The sequence below is a fragment of the Balaenoptera physalus genome, assembly GCF_965194825.1.
Source record: "Balaenoptera physalus genome assembly, chromosome: 11".
Taxonomy (NCBI): Eukaryota; Metazoa; Chordata; class Mammalia; order Artiodactyla; family Balaenopteridae; genus Balaenoptera; species Balaenoptera physalus.
The window spans coordinates 4,315,785-4,338,464 of record NC_138896.1 but is presented as its reverse complement, the minus strand read 5'-3'; the positions used below and the strand labels follow the sequence as shown (position 1 = coordinate 4,338,464).

The following is a 22,680-nucleotide window of genomic DNA, read 5'->3' as shown; positions in this document are numbered from 1 at the left end:
GGGTACTTTAGCCCGCAAATGAACCGAGGGAGATCAGTCCCGTCCTCAAGGCTACTGCGGAAGCCTGGGGATAAGCTGAAGTTCAGCTGACTCACGGCTGGCCGCGTGCTCAGCTCGGCTCCACCACACATTGAACGGACCACGTGCACCAGAAGGCCAGCTGACGCATCCGTGTGGAAGGAACCGGGACCCATGCGGCTGTCTCCGGCTGAGCCTCATCTAGGGGCCTCATTCGGGGGTCACTGGAAATCAGCCACCCTGGCCCTTCCGTCTTCCAGCCACCGTCAACCAAAACAAAGAGAGCCTGTGACTCAGGCAGCGGCCTCACTGCTTCCTGGTCAAGGTGGGAAACTGGATCTGCCTCTCTGGAGCATAAAACCTTTCCTGTCTCTTCCACCTTTTCAGGGAAATCCGGCCCAACTCCACCGTGCAATGGGAGGAGGTGTGTCGGCCTTGGGTTTCTGGCCCTCGGAAGCTGATGGCCAGCCTGACCAGTGACCGCTTGAGACACGTGTACGGCGAGCTGGACTTGCAGATTCAGAGACGACCGTCTATGTAGATGCACAGGGGCCTGAGGTGGGCCCGAGCGCTTGGCCTCTTGTAGTCTTGGCTAAGGAAATTCTAATGCAAAAATAGTCAGCTCTTGCTTTAACTTAGCTGTGAAGACCCGGACAGGACTGGATAGAGCCCCAGAGTGGTGATGCCATGTGTTTTGAAGACACACTTTTCAGTGTGGCTATTCAATGTGGAAGTGAGTTTTTAATCGCTCCACCTTCCAAAGGATTCTGAGTATTAGCTTTAATTAAGCCCTAATGAAGCTCTCATAGCTCATAAGAGTAAAAGTTATCATTTCTCATCTCAAATGGCTGCAGCTCCAAGTATCAGAGGACTTCCCTTAGAAAGGGGATTTGCTCAATACCTAGCCTCATGTAAAACGGGGCTTCTCATCCCCCGCTCAGGCTTTTCAGGGTAATGTACTCCCCAGACAGGAGGCAAGCACATGATTTGGGCCCTAGAATTCTATTCCCCTTTCTTGGAATCAGTTTTATCCTCTGTGTCAGAATATTCTTCCCAGGAATTGAGTGCAGCATCATTTTTCTTCTTGGCAAAGCCAGGGAAAGGTCTTTCATCTTGCACCTGCAGCAAAGCTACTGCCTGCCAAATTCCACAGATTTACCTTGTGAGAAGATGTGGCCCCATATTAACAAATTGCATTTGTGGAAAACTTAATCACCTAAGAGGAGATAAGAAAGCAGGTGCAATACTCAGATCTATTCAATAATGTAGTTTTATAGTGCATTTTATAGGAGTTGTCACGCTGTGGGCTGATCAGCCGGGACCATTAGCCCTAACTTTAACCCTTTGGGGGCTGTAGTACTAGAAAGTAACAAGGCCGACTTGGGACGGTAAGGATGAGGGATTAGTCTCTTTAATTAGTAATTATACTTCACCTGTCTCTCTGGAAGCATCTCCTTTGCACAATGACACAGGTCCAGATACAGTTTTAGAGACGGAATAAACCCAACAGGTTGGAGAAGCTGGCAGATTTAGGGACCAGACACGTGGAAGGATGGACAGCCACTAATTCTCTTGTCCTTCACATCACCCGTGTTGAGACCTCAGCTCCGCACACGGGTGCTACGAGGTAATACGAACTCCACCTTGCAAACAGCCAGTCACACACCCAAAGGCAGAGGACGCTGACATCATCTGTATTAGGCTCCAAGGTTCCAACAGACAAGGCTATCTGGTATTTGTTTGCAAGTCTGATTTATTGTCAAAATTACCCATTGATATGCCTAGAATGTGATTTGGGTCAGTAGACTGTGATTCTTAGCAAAAAAAAAAAAAAAAAAGAAAAAAGAAAGAAAGAAAAGAAAAGAAAAGATGAACAGTGAGAAGGAAGCTGGGGGAAACGTCCCAATGAAATTCTCTGGTCTCTACAAGCACATTTCTAAGCCTTTGAGACTGTTCCTGAACCTTCACACCAGGAATCCATGAGGGTCAGCTGGTCCCCTCTATAGGTACATCATGCCTAACTGTACTAAGTAATCTTCCAGCATTTGCCAAGCCTTCCAATACTCAATTCTAAAATGAAATGCAGTTTGCTGGACTGTTAAACTGGCTTAATATAGTATATTCTTATTAACTAGAATGTAATCAAAGCTTAAAATAAAGTTAATCTGATTGTATTTGCATCTGCACAGAAGTGAACACTTTTACTTTTCAATACAACATGTTACTAACCACAGCTGCTCAAGAAACCACCCTTCCTTAGCAGTAGATAACCCACCCTGGAGAGTGAAACAAGCATCTCTCCTTTAGAGAAAAGGACTCAAATGGGTAATGATGTTACAGTTAGCTTCCCTCACTGCTCTCTCTACATTTCATTAAACTCATTCACCAAAGGAGCAAGTTTGGTTCAAAAATCAGTTTCCAGAAACTGCAAAATCTCTGTAGATATTTTTTCATGAATAATCCCATGAATCATTATGGTGACTCAGTGGACAAGCCAGCAGGAATACCTATCGTAACGGACACCTTTTGTGGTCTTAGAACAGAGATGGGAAATATATGACAGATATGTATCGGAGGTCCTATATTCATGGCAGACATCACTGAACAATTGCATCTTAGATAGGGCCTCGGGATCCTTCTCCACACACTACTCCAAGCAGCTATTACCAACTGATAAGGAGTTGGCACTCAAAATAAAACCTGTTCGCCATACCTACCTTAGAGCCAGCCCATCCCCTTTGACAAGTGGGACTCTACACTGTGTAATAATGCTGTGGCTCTAAAAATCATATTTTAGCACTGGTAACAAGCAGTGTATCTCAGATAGCAGCAGAGACTCTAAATTCTAGTTTTTGCCTGTTAAAGTCCTCTATGCTTTGAATGAATCCTTATTTGTGTTTATAACTTCGATGACTAAAGAGGGGTAACAGTACTTTTATTTTCACAAGGTTCTTCTGGGAGTATATCAAGCAAGCCTTAACAACAACGCATGCAAAACTATAGATAGATAGATACATAGATAAAGAGAGAGATGGTTGAGTGTGAGAGAGAGAAATGAGAGAGAGATTGTATGAATATGGTTGTGTTTCAAATAATTTTACTGTGTCAACCCTTTAAAAAAGTAAATATTATTATTTCCAACCTGTTGATGAAGAAGCTAAAAAGGCCTAGGAAGCCATGCATAGAGGCAAATCAAGCTGGGGTGGGAGTAGGCAGTGAAATCAACCTCTGCTTTACTGTACGCTCTTTAAATCTCATTTTATCTCCCGGAGTTTTAAGAATACTGAATTAAAACCAACTCAATACTCTTTGAAGAGTTGCAGTATAATAACAAATAAAAAATGTACAAATTTGTAATAGGAATATGGGGTGAAATGGAGTTTGTGCTAGACTCATTGGCAATCAAAAGTCACAACGTTCCAGGTGTAAATTGATCATTGATGAACATCCTTCCAATGTTATTTTAAAATAGTCCACCCAATCATCCATTTATTCATCTTTTCTACCCCCAGCCGTCCTCCCACCATCCAGCCAGCCAACATTCCAACCACCTGTCCATCCTTTATTCCAACCATCCATTTAACCATCCATCATTCATTAATTATTGTATGCAAGCGTGAATCCAACAAGTATTTATTGAACATTAAGCATCATACTAGAGATTCAAAGATAAAAAGCCCATGGTCCCTACCCAGAGAGAGTTCACAAAGCCAGATGGGAAGCCAGATAGATAAATAGATAAAATATGTATAAAGCATGTATTTATCAATCTATAATTAGATGGGGATAGGTATGTTAATAGAGGTATATACCTAGAGGACCATGGGAATAAAGAGAAAAAGATGCCTGAAAAACATCCCCTAGTACCTCCAAGAATAACGGAGAAAAGACTTAAGTTGCATCTTGAAAAAACAAAAGGAAAGGAGGTAAGGTGGAGAACATTTGACGGAGAAGAGCTCAGGTAACAGCCTGGAGGAGGGAAAGAGGACGACCCTTCTCGGGAACTGCAGTTACCTTGGTCTGGGGGGGATGGTGAGTATCCAGCAAGGAGAGGCAGCGCTCTTCGTATTCACATCAGAATGACTCATGGGATCATTCATTAGAAAGTAGCTACAGAGATTCTAGCCACAGAAGTGCAGGTATGAGTCACAGTTGGAGCACTTCCAGGAACTAGACTTTGTTCCTTCTAGGCTGTGTTGTGGAGAAAGGCTAGAAAAAGTTGCTGATCAAAAACTGGATTCAGAGCTAAAAACTATGGTGGGCCCAGGAGGGACAAGCGAGTATGGGGTAGAATACCCGTTCAGGTCAGGGAGGAGGGTAGACGACGGGGCGTGGCTACGTTTGGGTTCAGGGATGGGAAATGAGGCGCACTAGGGCCCAAGTGGATACAGTGGGAGAGGAAGTGTGTCAGGGGAGCCGTCCATCTCACAAATGGATACAAGGGTGTGACAGGCAAGTTCCTAGAAGTTACAATTTGAGCATCCAAGTAACTACCAGGGGCAGGGACTGCTAAAGGCCCAAGATCTTGTTCCTAGGGCCGTGCTCACCTCTGTCTTAAAGGCAAAGCTCTACCCGTGAGAGCGCACTGCTTCTAGAGGCACTCCTTCCCCTCGGGACAAGCTTTCCTCTGCTCTCAGCACCTCAGCTCACTTCGACTCAGTTTTACCCTCATAAACCTCTACAGAGGAATGAAAACACGAAAACCACATCAACATCTTCTGAATGTGTCTGTCAGAAATCACTCTATAAAAACAAACACATAAATAAATGAGAAGGGGAAAAAAAGCACCTCAGCTGCAGCAAGAAAAGTTACTAGGAAATTTTGTTCACCTCAGTTGCCAGGAGTTTTGGAACATCTTCTAGCTTCAAAGACAATGGACATTTTAAAAAGATGCTTGATAAGCTTGCTGCTAATACAATTCATGAACTCCCGTTCATTTTCATGCTAACCATGGTTCTAGGACTTCAGTAATTATCTAAGCAATGTTTCACCACCCTGAAACTAATTCAAACATAAGGGGTCCTAATGACTACTTCCTATTCGTAAAAGCAAGTGCCTGTAACACAAAGGATTGCTCTTTTCTCTTCTTTCTGGTTTGAGCAAGTTTAGGCAGTGGGGAAGTAGAGCACGAAAAAAATTACAATCAGAATTTGTTATCTTATGATGGTAGAATATAAATAACCATAAAATCATTGTCACTCCTCCCACTGAGAGATGTGATCCACCTTTCCTGCCCTCCCCTTGAACTAGGTTGACTCTCCTGTCACTTTGACTGATGGAATGTGGTAGAAACAACTCTATCAGTACTCAGGCCCAGGGAGATGGGTGGCTTTCACTTCTTGTCTCTTGAAATCCTCTCCATGGAAGTCCTGAGCTTCCATGTGAAAGCTCAGTTTCTTTGAGTCTGCCATACTGGAGAAGCCACATGTAGATGCTCTGGTCAACCATCCCAGCTGAGCTCAGCTTTCCAGCTACCTCTACCAAGGCGTCAGACATGATAACAAAGCCATCGTAGCTTAAAAGGAAGAATGAAAGGAACTGACAATATTTAAACTATTAGACTTGGGAGGACACATGTTAGATCTCTTCAAATGTGTGGAGATTAAAGTTAACAACAAACTTTATATCTCTATCTCTCTGTATATTTTTTGGATAGGAAAGATAAAGTTCAAAACACTGAGCATTTCCTTCAGGCAGGAAGAACATTAATCAGTAAGTTGCTCTCCTTTCTGAGACCACTGGGCTAAGTGCTCTGGTTATATCTTACTGCATTGCAGGTGACCTTGACTTTGAAGCTATGATTTTCTAGGCCTTTCCTCACCTGCGTCTCCATCAATATTTGGTTAGATACCACTAGGGATAACTTGAAGATGAGAGAGAAGACACAACAATGAAGGATGGCATTGCTCTTTCACAAAAACTTAGGAAATAGGACCATTCCATCGAGAACCTCGAAGAGATGTCAGTTCCCCTAACACCCCACCAACCCAGCTTTCCAATCAAATACCAGGGGACAGTTAACCAGTCTGGTCACGAACCTACATGCCATTGTTTCTCCCTGAACATCTTAAAATGCCTTGATTTGCACACAGGTCGACTCTGATTTACCTCTAACTATGTGAAACAAAATGAAATAAAGTTAAGTTATTTTTATGTTAGCTATACCTAAACCCAAATTTTATGGCCACTGCTACAGGTAAGCAGCCTAACAGCCTAATAAAGATTTGTTGGATATTAGCCATGAACACAGGAAATGTCACTCTCCTGCCACAGTTGATGGCAGTGGCCCTAGACCAGTCTTGCCCTCTAGAAACGTGTCCTGAGTACTCACCAGTGGTCATAATGAGTTGCCATCCTCCTGCCCAGATTCTCCTCTACAAGATCCTTTGTGCCAAAGCTGGGCCCATGTTCCTGTGCAGAGCCTTGCATCAGAGCACCATCCACGGAGCTGGGGATCATCCCTTACAGTTCTGTGCCTGTTGTCCTACGAGTCAAGAGTAGTGGGGGAACACAGGGTCAATAAATGATGTACTCCCTATACTCAGAAAAAAAAAAGAAAAGCACCATCCAAAACCCACAGAAGAGCCATATGCAGGTAAGTCCTCCGGGTCTGTGGCAGGATGCACTGGAGGTCCTTGCCACGCTCACCAGCCCAGACACCACCACTTCCTCAGAAAGCCGAGGGCATCCGCTTTGCCAGTCTATACCTTTCCCCAGAAAAGTTTCCTCAACTTATAAGAACATGTCCTTATATTATGAACCATGGCATTTAATATGGATTTTGAATGTTTTCCTACCATAATGACATCTTTATTCTCCTCCTCTTAATGATATTTTATCATTTGCTTCTCCTTCTGTTTCTGGGGCTAGTTTCTTATGGCTAACATTACCCATATTTCAGATTTGGACGTCTGTATCTTCCAGGGATTTTTAAGTGACAAGCTCACACTCCCACCAAGTGTTTCCACCCAAACCAGGCCTGCCCTGGCTCAAGTGCCCACGGTATTTGCCCGCTGCTGCCAAACTTGATTTTCTGTATGCTGCTTTTATTATGGACACAAGGCTGAGCTCATGAGTATTATTCTTTTTCTTGGCTATAACCATGAATTCAAAAAATATGACTCTAATAAAGAAATCTGCTTTTCATGCAGATCATTAAAAGAAAAGCTAGGTATCTTCAATAATATCCCAATTAGCATTACTGAGTATACAATGCTAAAAACGCATATAGATCAACAAAGTGTTATTATGACATAAAATTGAAAAATAGGTATAATACAAGAAAAACACTATCTATGATGAAAAACAATAGTCTTCAGTGATCTCCTCACCAGCAATGTTCAACAGAAAATGAAGCCATTATCTGGGAAATTTAAGCTAAAAAAAAAAAAGCCAGAGCTCACCTAAATAACCTAAATATTGAAAACATAATATAAAAGTGTTCTACTTCAACCATTTCTTTTCTTTAATCCTGGTTATGTCCTAAGAAATCTAATTTAAGGACAACCATGATATCTATGTATTCTCAGTGGTGCTTAATATTTTGTCCTATTAGTGCTCGATACACATAAAGTAATAATACATAATGAAGTCCTGTCTGTATATTGCTTTTTGAAAATTAAAACATCAGATAATTAGGTATGCAAAAGGTTACCTTTGCTGTTATTATTCTTCTTACTAGTATTATTACCAATAAAATACGCCATTAAAATCCCATGGCCTACTTGGCCCCATGCTGAATTGAGAAGCAGCAGAGTCCTGCCGAAACAGTGAGATAAGAGCTTGGCCTTGGGCACTGCTGTCTAGAGTGTAAATTGGTACAACCCCTTTGGAAAGCTGTTTGGCAGTGTCTACTGAATCTGAATACAGCTGTGACCCAGTAATGCCACTCCCAGATATATATCCAACAGAAATATGATGCATATATTCACCAAAAGATGAGTGTTCAAAAATGTTCATAGCATTCAAAATAACCAAAAACTTCAGCAATCCAGGCATGGCTTAGCTGGTTGCTCTGGTTCAAGATTAGCTGCAATCAAAGTTAACCAGGGCTGAGGTCTCATCCGAAGGCTCAGCTGAGAGGCTCTGCTTTCGAGCTCCTCTGTGGGTTCCTCACAGATGCTGGCCTGAGGGCCTCAGCTCCTCACTGGCTGTTGGCTGAGGCCTCTCCTAGTTGCTTGTCCTGCTGCCCTCTCCATAGGGCAGCTCACAACTTGACATCTGGCTTCCACCATAATGAGAAAGCAAGAGAACAAGATGGAAACCAAAATCTTTTTGTAACCTAACCTCAGGAATGACACCCCATCATTTTTGTCACATCCATGAAAAGTGAGTCACTGGGTCCAGCCCAAGGTCAAGGGGAAGGAATCACACAGAGATGAATATTAGGAGGCAGGGATCATTGGGGCTATCTTAGTTATGCCTCAATAAAATTTATGTTAAAAAAAACTATTCTTAGAACTGCCAAGTGAAGTCACAGGGTCTGGCTACACAAGATTTTTTAGTTTTGTGTTGTCCTTCTTTGGCCTAAGAAGCTGTCCATGAATACTTATTGAGTCCTAATTCAATTTCTTCAGGCTTTTTCCTGCTTAACAGAAGACATCAAGCTTCAGGATTTACTTCTTGACAGACAACCATCTGATCAGACCCAAATAAGCATCTTTTTTTTAATTTAATTTTTAAATTTTTTTGGCCACACCACGTGGCATGGGGGATCTTAGTTCCCCAACCAGGGATTGAACCCACGCTCCCTGCAGTAGAAGCACAGAGTCTTAACCACTGGACCACCAGGGAATTCCCCCAAATGAGCATCTTTGACCTGCTTGCTCATCTCCTTCTCTAGCTAAGAAGGCAAAATCTGGATGCCAGAGACAGGGGAATTGCTGCTTTCACTTCAATATCACATTACAGACACAGCTTAGAAAAGAACCTGGAAAACCAACACCCTTCACAGTTAATATTTGTACCACCTCAACTGGGGTTCATGTCATCGTACACAAAAACCAACAAATACAGTAGAGATTGTATGGCAGACCATATGTTAACATGTGGGAAATGAATAACCTTTAAGTTTAAAGTAGATTATCTCTTTCCATCTCTGTTGTGCCTTGGCATGGCTTCCTTGACAATTCCTACTAAATGTTGAAAGAAGTTGTAGTATCTGGCTGACCCATCACGAAGATTTCCTTTGCCAAAAATGACTAACAGTTTCAAATGATTAAAATAGATCCCATTTAGGCAGCTCTCCACTTTTCCTCTTGTAAAAAGAGCTCTGTGGCTCTGGTGCGTACATCACTGTGTACCTCGTGCTGAATAATCTGTCAATAGGCATTGCTGAATGAATGAATGATCACAATAGCCACCCAATGGAGTAGGGAGGGAGGGTTACTCTCCCTGGCACTCACAGTTCAGGCTGCCCTGTCATCTCGGTTACTCCCATTCAAGTATTTTTCATGCTACTAAAATCCTAAAGTGATCTGTCTCTGGTAGTTCATTTCCTTCTTACCATTCTGCCTTCTAGAGTTGACCTAAGCTTTAAAGCCAAAATAATATCAAAGGGAACAGGGGTTAGAACTCGGCCGTTGAACACAGCTCGTTTGAACATAGCCCATTGTCTGCCTGCTCCTCCCTGGGAATGGAACATCCTGAAGCATTCTAACCTGAATTATCCTAACCAAGTTTTCCCAGAAATCTACCTCCCATTTTCCCATGCACAAGCACCCTCAAGACAATAATCAAAGAGTCAGAAATAGCCTTTTCCCTCCTCATCTTACTGCCAAAGTGGTTTTAAACAACTCTGCAGAAGACATTAGTCACCCTAGAGCCCTTCTGTTGCTGCGGTTCAGAATGAGGCTGGGTTTAGGGAATTTGGAGATTAAGGTTACAGAAGGGAGAAAAGCTGAGCTTTCATTTTCTATCTCAAAACTAGGTACCATGTGCTGACCTTCCCACAAATACAATTTCCCATCATGGACCAAACAACCACTCAAGGTAGTGAATCCCCAACCTGGTCCCCAAGTGGAGGCTGGGTTGCCAGCCCATCTGCTGGGAATAGTTTCATGAGGTTCTAAACTAGGCAAGAGAATGGATAAGATGATTTCTAAAGTCACTTCCAAGTCTAAATATTTATTATTATAAGATCTGTGTTTGATAGAAAACCTAACATTTCCCCATCTACGCTCTGAATCACTCACTGTGTCATCCGGTCCTTTCTGTGACCCAGATGGTTATCATGGATTGCATTTGTAGTGTGTCCATAGATAAAAATATCATTACCTCGCTCTTAACCCATAACTTGAGCCTCATCAATACACCCTTCTGGCTGACTCTTTTTATCAGATAAAGACAATATGCTCTTGGACTGCTAGTGATGAAAGACGGTAAAAGTAACAAAAAGAGAGAGCCTTCCCATTTATTAGCTAGATTCCCAGGCTTTTTCCACAGCACCCGAGGCCCAATTTTTAATGACAATTGCCTTTCAATGAACAACCATAGGGTATTATAAAAGCTGGTAAAGGTCTGGAAGCAAAAATGTGTTAAGGACTGGGCAACTGATAATAAACCAGCCTCCAAAAATGACTGTTAATTATATTAGCAGGTCGGAGGAGGTCAAATGTTCAAGAAACACTGCGTATATATGGAGACGCAAATTCATTGGAAAACCCATTGACTCATTGCTAGCCAACCACCATCCAGAAGGTGGATAAGCTGTGAGATGCCTAGGAGTGAGCAGACGGGTCCGGGAGGAAACGCTGTCAGGAGCGAGAGAGCTGGAAAATGTGTGATGAGGTGGACGCTCATCCCCCATCAGAGTTAGCTGGGAGAGGGACTCCTTTCTCATGGGAAGGGCTAGGGTCCCTGGATAGAAAGGCTAGGCCAAAGTGGAAGGCCAGAGTGAACACAACCATGAAGGACCTGGGCCCAACAGAGGACACCACAAAATAGGGAGACAGGGCGTTTGCATAAGGGAGGGACCCAGTTACCTCTAACCTCCCAGCTCCACATCCACCCACTATTGTTCCACCCCCCACCGGCCCCACCTCCACCGTGGGAAGAATTAACCAATGTGTTGGGTCTTTGGCCTTCATCCTTGGGAATCATGTATCTCTTACTTCATCCACCAGGGGGCAGTAAAGAGTCTCCTGTGGTGCGGAGCTGAGCTGGGCTCCTCGTCTGATGTGGTTCGGTCCCCAGGGTCTATAACCTGACTAAAGGTCACAGAAAATTGGGATGGCCTGCTCTGTAAAGAACAAGGCACTAGGGCTAATGACGCAATTACCACTTTCTGGGTCCTTCAGCTTAACAGAGCACAGGAAACACACCAGCCCTGGAACAAAAAGAGCCATGTTCAAACTCCATTCTTGTGTCAGTCTCTTTGCCTCCCCTGAAGTAATTTTCTGGGAAAGAAAAAGCCTGTCATTCCAGGTATACAGCTGTCCCGTTTAGAAGGAAATAGAGATGTTGATTATTTCCAAATCCTGAGGGCTTTAAATGTATGAGAACTATGCCCTCAGAGAAATATGAATTAAAAGAAATGATGCTATGAAAAAAGGAAATGTCTTATGTCTCAAAAGACCAGTTCTGATCTGCTGATAGTAAATGCATTGGCGATAAGTCCTAAGAAAGAGGGGGAGGGGCTGCGCGGCCCAGGAACTGATCCACCACAACTCAGGGCCCCTCTTTGCACAGATTCCATCCCAGGGTCACAGTGGCTTTCTCCCCTCCCCTCCCCCTGGTCCTCGGGGGGAGGGGGTTCTCAGCATCTTTGCTTCCCCTCTGCATCCCCTCTCTCCTCTGGCTCATTTACATGTGCACATGAAAAATATTAGAGTTTGAAATTCTAGGAAAGCATGATGAAAGTAGATGCATGGCCTCGCTGTGGCTGATCCTTAAATGGTTCCAAATTAGACTGCGGGCAGTGCTGAGCACAAAACCAACGTCAACTTCAGAGCTCACCAAAATGATTCTAGATTTGCGATTAAGATAAAGATGAAGACAAAGACATTAGTCTTTCTCTCTAAAGATGCAGTCACTCTTGGCAGGACCTAATTTCGTTGACTTTTATGATAATTTCCCTTTGATTCTATTACATTTAATTCTGTCTCATATATGAAGAGAAAGAAAAGACATGAAAAAGATGAGTGAAAAGCTATTTCAAAGTTAAATGGTAAACATATACATTTTTTATTATCTCTTGGTGGTCTAGGTAGTCCAATCTATAAACCAATAGTGATGATTTCATTACTAGTTAGTTATTGGAATGCAGAATCATTTTAGTCTTAAAAAGCTAATTCGTTATCTTCTCTTTGGTAAGTATTCATCTCAAGGAGATAGCCACTACACGCTAAGGCTTACTAGTGCAAAATTATACCTCCTGATTTTCAAAATAAATTATCTTTTTTATTGGGTCACCTAAGCCAGGTGTAATTAACAATTTTGTAAGGCCATCTAGGTAAGATTCGTTAATTCATATGATTTGTCTAACTTCTGTGTTGACCACATCATAGTATAATGCACTCCATGTAGTAAGTTCTCAATTAAATGTCAGTTGAATTTAATTTCATCTTCACTTATTGGAGAGGTTCACAATCCACACAAAAAAGACCATTTAAACTCTTTTTCTACACCAAACTAAAAAACTTTTTAGTTCTTAATTTTTCTCTGTATTCTTCCCAAATGCCTCGGAAGCCCTTTTCAGATTTTAGTGCAAGAATGTTGAGACCAAATAAAACAGAACAGTCTTGCTGAGCTAAGGGTACAGAGATTAAATTCAAAGCTACTGAGGTGTCAAAACTTTGTGGAACAGGGTATCAGATTGAAGAAGTAAAAATGTCTTTATTCACAGATGACATGACTTCTATCTACAAAATCCCAAGGAATCTGCATAAAAACTACTAGATCTAATAAGTAAACTTAACAAGGTGATGAGATATAGTCTTCTATATACTAGCAGCAAAAATGTGGAAAATTACTGATAAGATGGCATTAGAAAGTCCCTACCTATCAATAATTACTTTAAGTTGGATTAAATTATCCAGTCAAAAAGCGTAGAGTAGCTGAATGCATTAAAACAACAACAACAACAACAATCAAGACTCAACTATATTCTGCCTACAAGACACTCACTTTAACATCAAGGACAAACATAGGCTCAAATGAGTGGACGGAAAAAATATTTCACGCAAATGGAAGTCAAAAGAGAGCAGTGATAGCTATACTTATATCAGACAAAATAGACTTTAAGTCAAAAATGCTAACAAAAGACAAAGAAGGTTACTACATAATGATAAAATGATCAATTCATCAAGAGGATATAACAGATATAAATATACATGCGCCCAACATCAGAGCACCTAAATATATTAAGCAGATACTAACAGATAACAGTAGGGGGACCCCACTTTCAACAATGGATAGATCATCCAGAAAATCAATAAAGAAGCATTGGATTTGAACTATACTTTAGACCAAATGGACCTAACAGATATATATAGAACATTTCATCCAAGAGCAGCAGAGTACATATTCTTCTCAAGTGCACACAGGTCATTCTCCAGGATAGATTATAGGTTAGCTCACAAAACAAGTCCTAGCAAATTTTGAAAGATTAAAATCATACCAAGTATTTTTTCTGACCACAATAGTATGAAATTAGAAATCAATAACAGGAGGAAAATTGGAAAATTCATAAATATGTGCAAATTAAACAACACACTCCTGAACAACTAGTGGATCAAATAAGAAATTTAATTTGACAGAAATGAAAAAATATCTTGAAACAAATGAAAATGGAAATACAACATACCAAAACTTATGAGATGGACCGGAAGCAGTTCTAATAGTACTAAATGCCTACATTAAGAAAAAAGAACTAATATAATATTGTAAACCAACTATACTTCAATTTAAAAGAAAAAGAAAAAGAAAGATTTCAAATAAACAACTTAACTTTACACCCCAAGGAACTAGAAAAAGAACAAACTAAGCCCAAAGTTAGCAGGAAGAAGGAGATAACAAAGATCAGAGCAGAAATAAATAAAATAAAGATAGAAAAACAGGGCTTCCCTGGTGGCACAGTGGTTAAGAATCTGCCTGCCAATGCAGGGGACACGGGTTCGAGCCCTGGTCTGGGAAGATCCCACATGCTGTGGAGCAACTAGGCCCATGAGCCACAACTACTGAGCCTGCGCGTCTGGAGCCTGTGCTCTGCAACAAGAGAGGCCGCCATAGTGAGAGGCCCATGCACCGCGATGAAGAGTGGCCCCCACTTTCCACAACTAGAGAAAGCCCTCGCACAGAAACGAAGACCCAACACAGCCAAAAATAAATAAATAAATAATTAATTTTTTAAAAAAAGATAGAAAAACAACAGAAAAGATAAACAAAACTAAGAGTTGATTTTTTAAAAAGGTAAATAAAATTGAGAAACCTTTAGCTAGGCTTACCAAGAAAAAAAAGAGAGAGAGAGAGGACTCAAATAAAATTATAAATGAAAGAGGAGACATTACAACCGATATCACAGAAATACAAAGGATCATAAAAAACTACTCTACACAATTATATGCCAATGAATTGGATAACCTAGAAGAAATGGATAAATTCCTAGAAACACACAATCTACAAGAGTGAATCAAGAAGTAATAGAAAATCTGAACAGACCAATAACCAGTAAGGAGACTGAACCAGTAATCAAAAACCTCCCAACAAAGAAAATTCCAGGACTAGATGGCTTCAATGGTTAATTGTACAAAACATTTAAGGAAAATAAACACCAATCCTCCCCAAACTCTTCCAAAAAATTGAAGAGGAGGAAGAACTCCTAAACTCATTTAACAAGGCTAGCATTAATCTGTTACCAACATCAAATAAGGATACCACAAGAAAAAAAACTACAGGCCAATATCGCTGGTGAATATAGATGCAAAAATTCTCAACAGACTACTAGCAAACTGAATTCAACAGCACATTAAAAGGATTATACACCATAATTAAGTAGGTTTTATCCCTAGGATGCAAGGATAGTTCAAAGTATGCAAATCAATAAATGTAATACATCACATTGATAGAATGAAAGATAAAAATCAAATGATCATCACAGATGCAGAAAAAGCATTTGACAAAATTCAACATCCTTTCATGTTAAAAACGCTCAACAAAGTGGATGTAGAAGGAACATACCTCAAGAAATAAAGGTGATTTACAGCAAGCCCACAGCTAACATCATACTCAATGATGAAAGACTGAAAGCTTCCCTCTGAGATCAGGAACAAGACAAAGGTGCCTACTATCACCACTCCTATTCAGTGTAATACGGGAAGACCTAGTCAGAGCAATTAGGCAAGAAAAAGAAACAAAAGGCACCCAAATTGGAAAGTAAGAACAAAATATTTTCCATTTGCCGATGACATGATTTTGCATATAGAAAGTCTTAAAGAACCCCCCCACACACACACCCCAAAAGAAAACCTGTTAGAATAATAAATGAATTTAGTAAAGTTGAAGGACACAAAATCAACATACAAAATATAATTGTGTTTCTATACACTATCAATGATCCATCTGAAAAGAAATGAAAACAACCCAGCTTTTAATATCATCAAGAACAGTAAAGTTCTGGAGATCTAAGGTACAGCATGGGAAGTGTAGTTAATAATACTGTATTGTACACTTCAAGTCTGCTAAGAGAGTAGATCGTAAATGTTCTCACCACCACCACACAACAAAATGGTAATTACGTGAGGTGAAGAAGATGGTAACTAACCTTATTTTGGTAAACATTTGCAATATACACATGTATCAGATCATCACTGTTGTACACCTTAAACTTACACAGTGTTATATGTCAAGTATATCTCAATAAAGCTGGGAAAAATGCACACAAAAAGACATCTAAATGGCAGTGTATTTTAGCTGACATTCTTGTTCTCTTATTTCCTGTGGTTTGATGAGCTGCTTTGATATTACATCTGATTAGTGATGGTTAGTAAGATGCTTTGATTTTCTTTCTTACTCTGTGGTCCTTTTTACTCTCATTGGTGACTTTCAATCTATTAATGACAAATCAGTTTTATCCACTAACTACCAAGGTCAACTTCCACAAATGCTGTAGTCATAGCCACAAATCGTTTGTCACAGCAGAGCACAGCTGAAGAAGCAATTCATTTATTTCTATCTCACGGTTAGAAATTCATTTATTTCTATCCCCCCGTTGGGTGATGTGATACATCCCCTCATTCAACACATTGAATGAGCACCTCATACATGCCAGGTGCTGTTCTAGGTGCTGGGCACACAGCAGTAATCAAAACAGACAAATTCTCTGCCCTCACAAAGTGTACATTCTGGATGAGTGAGACAGATAATAAACAATTTAATTAAATAAGATAGACATTATGTTGGAGGTAAGTGCTAAGGAGAATGACAAAGCAGAGAACGGGGAGAGGGAGGGTCAGATCCCAATGGTGAGGTGGACGTTACAATTTTCAGTGGAATAACTAAAAAAGGCCCCAGTGAAGAGATGACATTGAACAAATACATGAAACCAAGAACATCCCTTGGGTAAATTCCTTCCAACCAGAGGGAACATCAAGAGCAAAGCTTTGATGGGGGAGATTATCTGCACAAAGAACAGCAAGGCAATCAGGGGGCTGGAGCAGAGTTAGTGAGAGATTCTGGAAGCTGAGGTCAAAATGTGGCTCAAGACCTGATCACATAGGGCCTTACCGCCATTCCAGGGACTTTGCTTTATTCTGAAGTAGAAAACCTGTCTTAGTGCATTTGGGCTGCTGTAACAGAACACCATAGAACAGGTAGCTTATGAACAACAGAAGTTTATTGCTCACCGTTCTGGAGGCTGGAAGTCCATGAGCAGGGTGTCAGCATGGTTGGGTGAGGGGCCTATTCCAGGTCTCAGACTTCTCATTGGGTCCACACATGGTGCAAGGGGCAAGGGAGCTCTCCGGGGCCTTTATTGATAAGGCACTAATACCATTCTTGAGGGCTTCACCCTCGTGACCTAATCACCTCTCAGATACCATCACATTGGGGGTTAGGATTTCATCGTATGAATTTGGGGGACCACAAACATTCAGTCTAGAGTAAAGCCGTTGGAGGGTTTTAAGTAGAGAAGTCACATGACCTGGTTTCATTTTTAAGACTCTCTCCTGCTGCTCTGTTGACAATGAATGAAAGTGGTCCAGGGAGACTCAGGAAGACCAATGACATCTCAACAAATGCAATAAGACTGCCTGGTTTGACTGGAGATTTCATTGTTTCAGCCTCTGGCCCTTAAATTTATACATGTAAGTTAAGATATTGTCAGAAGAGGGAAACAAATGAAGAAAATCAAAGCAAGTCTATCTTGTTTCTTGGCAATGTCATGCAAAAATGAGAATGATAAGCAGAGAAAGAAAATATTAAGAATTATTCTCTTACCTTTATTTTTCTCTCTTTTTAGCCAAACATCACACATTCACCTAAGCAGCAGCACTTTTGTTTTTCGACACGACTGACATTGAGGTGAAAGAATGATTTGGTGACTTGGTGGGACTCCTGCTGGCCTCCTGTGGATCCAAGAATTCAGAAGGAAAGAAAAGTTTCCTAAAAAGGAACAAAGGGAGTCAGGAAGGTGAGTTATAAAATGGGGGAGATATTCCCAGAAGGGTGTAGAAGGATGAAAGGAAACCCTATGACTTGATCCCATTAGGAAGCTGACCCTAGAAAAACTGGGCTTTGTGAGCAGCATTGATCCGTTAGCTACAAGGAAACGAAGATATAAAACTGCTGGAAGGTAGTCAAGTTCAACATTATGCCTGTGAAAGGCCCTTTGTGTTTGGATGGCATCTTGAAGTTTGGGAAATTAAAGCACAGCAGATACACTTGTAGGTCCATCACTGTGATTTTACACAAAATGAACAAGGAGAAACGTGGGCAGAAGTCTCTAGGAGAGAAACTGTTCACTTATCATAGGTTACTTTACCCAGAGTGGAGAAATGTCTTTAGGGCTGTAAGATCATCACAATGTTTCCTGCAACTAGTGTGGTGACTGCTCGTTAGAAGAGGTTCTAAAAAAATAGTCCCAATAACCTTGCTCTTATTACCCGTGGAGGACACGTCTGTCACTGCACGTGCTTGAGGCAGGGCACCCACGACAAGGGCAGCTCAAAAATCTATCGTAACTGGATTATAGGGATTGGCCAGAAAAATAAAGTAGCATTAAGTGTGTTAGATACTGGACCGGTGCCGTGGAGAAGATGCAGAAAACACTTTCGTCCTGCTTCACGGTTTCACGTGGCACAATCAGGGTTTGAGGGGGAAGATGCTGAAATTGGAAGTTGCTTGTTTCCTGGATTCCATCCAATGGCAGGGTGCTGGTGGTCATTTTGAGCAACTACCAAGGGCTGAACCTTACAGAGTTGGTGTCCACCATGCAAGCTCCTCACACCCAGGGGGGTGGTCATTTGTGCTATGAACCTTACATACTGCTGGGGATTGTTTTAGGCATTTTTCCCTGGTAGAACAAAAGTCCTTTGACTCACAAAATGGCTCCAAGTGTTGTGATCAGTCTCTTCAAATATCCCCAGTACTTCAAATCCAGGATCATTAGTATTAATTTTGCAAGTTCAACATTTATTACAATCTCTGCAACACTCTAGGTTTGCATGTTTGGAAGAAACCATTATTTCATGACAAAAGAAAATGTTGAGGCTCTTTGCCTCAATGTGTCAACTTCTCCTCATTTTTTCTTTCAAAGTATTCGCTGGAGTGCTGGAGGGTGAGGAGTGACCTGTATGCCCTAATGCAGCAAGGGCTGCCGTTCTACCTTGTCATGACCTCTTAAGTCTCTATCCCTCCCCCTTGCCTTTCTCTTGCCAAGAAAGTGTGTTAAGGAATTAAGCCTTGATTTTACTCCTATTCTCTCCCCTTCCAGACACTGTAGGTTGACTTTTCATGTGTGTTGCTAAAAGCAAAAGCAACCATCTTAATCATCGAAACATGAAATTTATTGTTTGTAACCAAAAACACGGTTGTTACAGAAAGCAAACTTGTCGCCCAAGGGTTTGGCCTGTGATGGTCTTGGTGGGTTGACAGATCAGGTCCACACTACCGTCCTGCAGTAGTTGCACAGTTGTTGAGAATTATATTCCGACACTGAACAGGTATACTAACCCATGTTTACTTCTCTCAAAAACTCTAATAATTTATTTGATTGGGCCGGTTTCATAGTCTCTATAAACTTGGAAAGCTGTCACTCAGAATTGCCTCTGACCATTTATTCATTGGACAGTCCAGGCATGAGACACAATTTCTCCTCTTTCACCAACAAGCCAGAAGGGGCCAAGAATATAAACTCTTCAGTCAGGCCAGAAATCCTCCTAGAAGTCACCGTTCTTCCCATGGTGACTAGTGTCATACTGAAGGTAGGTAGAAGAAGTCACACTACCTTACCATCCAAAGGTTGAGATGGTAGCAGCACCATCCAATAGAAACGTAACGCAGGCCACATGTGTGATTGTAAATTTTCTAGTAGCCACGTTAAATACTAGGAAAAAGAAACAGGTAAAAATAATTTTATTGATATTTCTTATTCAACCCAATCCAAAACATTACTAGTATTTCAATATGTAAGTCACAACTTTCCTAATGCAGCTGTAAAAAATTACCACAAACTTCTTAGTGGATTAAAACAAGACAGATTTGCTGTCTGGAAATCAGAAGTCCAAAATGGGTCTCAGTGGACTAAAAGCAAGGTGTTAGCCAGACTGCGTTTCTTCAGGAGGCTCCGGGGGAAATACATTTCCTTCCCTTTCCCAACCTTCTAGAGGTTGCCCGCATTCCTGGGCTTGTGACCCCCTTCCTCCATCTTCAAAGCCAGCGATGGCTGGTTGAGTTTCTCACATCAAATCACTCTGAGGCGGACTCTTCTGCCTTCTCTTCCACAACTGATTGGGTGAGGCCCACCCACATTGAGGAGAGCAATCTGCTTTACTCAAAGTCCACCAATTTAAATGTTAATCTCATCCAAAAAACACCTTCACAGAAACATCAGGAATAATGTTTGGCCACACATCCGGGCACCATGGCCCAGCCAAGCTGACACATAAATTTAACCATCAATAACTTCTTTGAGCACCTAAAGGGCAAAGATTATGACTTTTTAATGATTGCATTTCCATTTTGCTGCCTCATCCAGGGCGTGTCATGATGGCTTACCCTTGGCAGATCTTCAGTAAAAATAGGCTGAATTGAGTTCTACCAAAGCACACATACAGGCCCTAACTGTGTCCAGTGTAGTGTCAGGACCTGGAAAGCAAATGTTCTGTCACCCAGTCTAGATTTGTGAGGAACTGTTTTCTGAAGAACTTCTCTTGGCTTTGATACTTTCTCCTCTCTCCTCACTGCCCTTGTCTGTAAGTAGTAAAAGATGAGGGAGGAAAACTCTCAAATAAAAGTCGTTACCTACATTCAAAATCTCCTTGATACTAATGAAAATGTCAAAACCACAACTTGGGAGCATTGGAATGACCAAACATGCCCTTGGCTAAGTAAGCCCAAGAATGCTACAAAATGAGCCCGAGAATGCTAGCCACTAAAACGAGGTCTGCTTTGCTAACCTGGGAATTTCTACAGGGCTGTGCAGCCCTCTTGACTTTCCAGTGCAATAAGCTAAGGCCCAGGATGGTACACAAATGTACACACAGACTCACAGGATGGAGGTCTCATTAGCAAAGAGTGAGTAAGAACATAGGGGACCCTCACCCCCACCACATTCTAACGTTCCTGGCGTGCAGGGCAGGGCTGAATAAGCAGTTGGCCTGTCGGCTAGAAAACTCTGGGGGACTGCAGCCAGTGAGAGGCGGAAGGGCAAACACTGCTGACTTCCCCATCCATGCAACGCCTTACTGGAAGAGCTGGAGCTCTGAAAGGTTCATTTCCTTTTTTTCTCTTCCACTAAGACCTGTATGGTTTTATAATGGCATTTCAAGCTAGCTGTTAATGTGGGTAATGTAGTTTGGGAAAAAGCAAAAAGGCCCAATTATAAGAATCAATATATTGTGTGAAGGGAGAACAAAAGCCTCTATTAAATATGAAGCAGGGCTTTGATTCCAACCAGAACTAGGCCAAGCAAGGAGACCGAAACCATCGCGTGAGACTGATGTGAGTGTGAGAGAGAATGTTTCTGAGCTGAACTTGCTCGTTCCTCCTGCCGGGCGGGAATGCTGCAGCTTCACCGAGCAACTTAGGTAACTAGGGGGTCCCAGGCCCAACGGGCACCTGCACAGGGCACACGACAGGCCCTCAGTAAATACTTGCTGAGTTAATTTATGAACAAATGAATGGATAAGTTCATTGACAGATAGCCCTGCCCTCCCTGATCTAGTTCCTTTACTACCTTCAAAGTGTGGTCCCCTGACCAGCAGTATCAGAATCACCCAGGAACATGTCCATTAGAAAAGGCTCCTCCCCCCAAATCTCAACAAACCAACCGAATCAGCAATTCCGGGCGTGGAGCCCAGCAGGCTGTGTTCTACTGAGCCCTGCGGGCAATTCTGATGTGCCCTCTACAAGCTTTAGGCAAAGCCCCAGCTTTCAACAAAGAAATCTACCGCTTGAGAACTATCCATTCTTAGCAGTGCAAGGATAGAAAGGAGTCTCTGACATATTCCCTGCCCTCAAGGAGTCTGTTGCAATCCCTTCTTTGAACCAGTGGAACTTTTATAGGGTCCAAGCAGAAAACTTTATTCTCCCCTCCCACTGCGCCTTTAAAGGCAGCTCAAATTTAACTGTGGGCTCGTGTGTTCCTGGCCCCTGGATGAAATATCCTGCAGGACTCATCATCTCTCCAGGCCCTCTCAGATAACAAAAAGACTTGGGTCCATTTTACTTATAGGGAGAGTCTCATTTCAGTAAGTCTAATATCTAGGTCAAAGTCAAAATCCCATAACACTGTGCTCTACCCTCCGCTTCCCTCCAGCTCTGTCGTGCTTCAAAGGGGAAGCAGGTAAGGAAGGGTGGGCATGTCACCTGCCTCTTTATTTGCCAGCCAGCTTTTTCTGTCCCTCCTCCCCTAGGCACCAAGCTGTTCCACAGCAGGGAGTGGGAAGGGATGGGGAGGGAGGAGAGGCAAGGAGTTAGAGAGGTCTTACCCTACTGGGATATAAGTGATGGGGCACCCCCCCCATGGAAATCCTCCAAATTTAACCTCCTTCATATGAGCGCTACCTGGAAACTTGTGATTTTTCACCCGGCCTCTGGTATCTGCCAGTACCCTCCTTTTTTGGAGGCACCCTCCCCCTTGCAGGCAGCTCTCTTGGATGGGACCCCTGTGCTACCCCTAGACCGGCAGCATCCACTGTGAGTCCCCAGGCAAAGCATGCATCTTTGGTCCGCCATCTCTGGGAGTGATGCTCACGTCCAAGCTAGTCCTCTTTCTTCATTCCCTTGCTAGGCGAGTGGAGACCAGCACACCTTTCACCTCCACAGGTAGGACTAGCCATCAGTCTCTGCATCGTACATACTCCAGGAGACAAAGGTCAGCGTCTCCTGGCTCCTCCTGAAGCTCCTCTCACGTAGCTTGAGGGAAGGGAGATGCCACAGCCTTCCAACAACTCTGAAGGAACCCGCTTGCTCATTTCTTTTTTTTTTTAATTAATTAATTAATT

At 42.1% G+C, this 22,680-nt stretch overlaps 1 protein-coding gene across 2 annotated transcripts in view; it reads left to right on the top strand.

Moving 5' to 3' along the window:
* The window catches only part of F13A1 (coagulation factor XIII A chain), a 180,964-nt gene that overhangs the window by 141,778 nt on the left and 16,506 nt on the right, over positions 1 to 22,680 (top strand). For both annotated transcript variants that reach the window (XM_082413293.1, XM_082413292.1), the window contains exon 15: positions 406 to 17,645. In XM_082413293.1, the coding sequence (XP_082269419.1) occupies positions 406 to 559 (154 nt within the window). In that variant the 3' untranslated portion in view covers positions 560 to 17,645. The remainder of the gene's footprint in view (positions 1 to 405; positions 17,646 to 22,680) is intronic.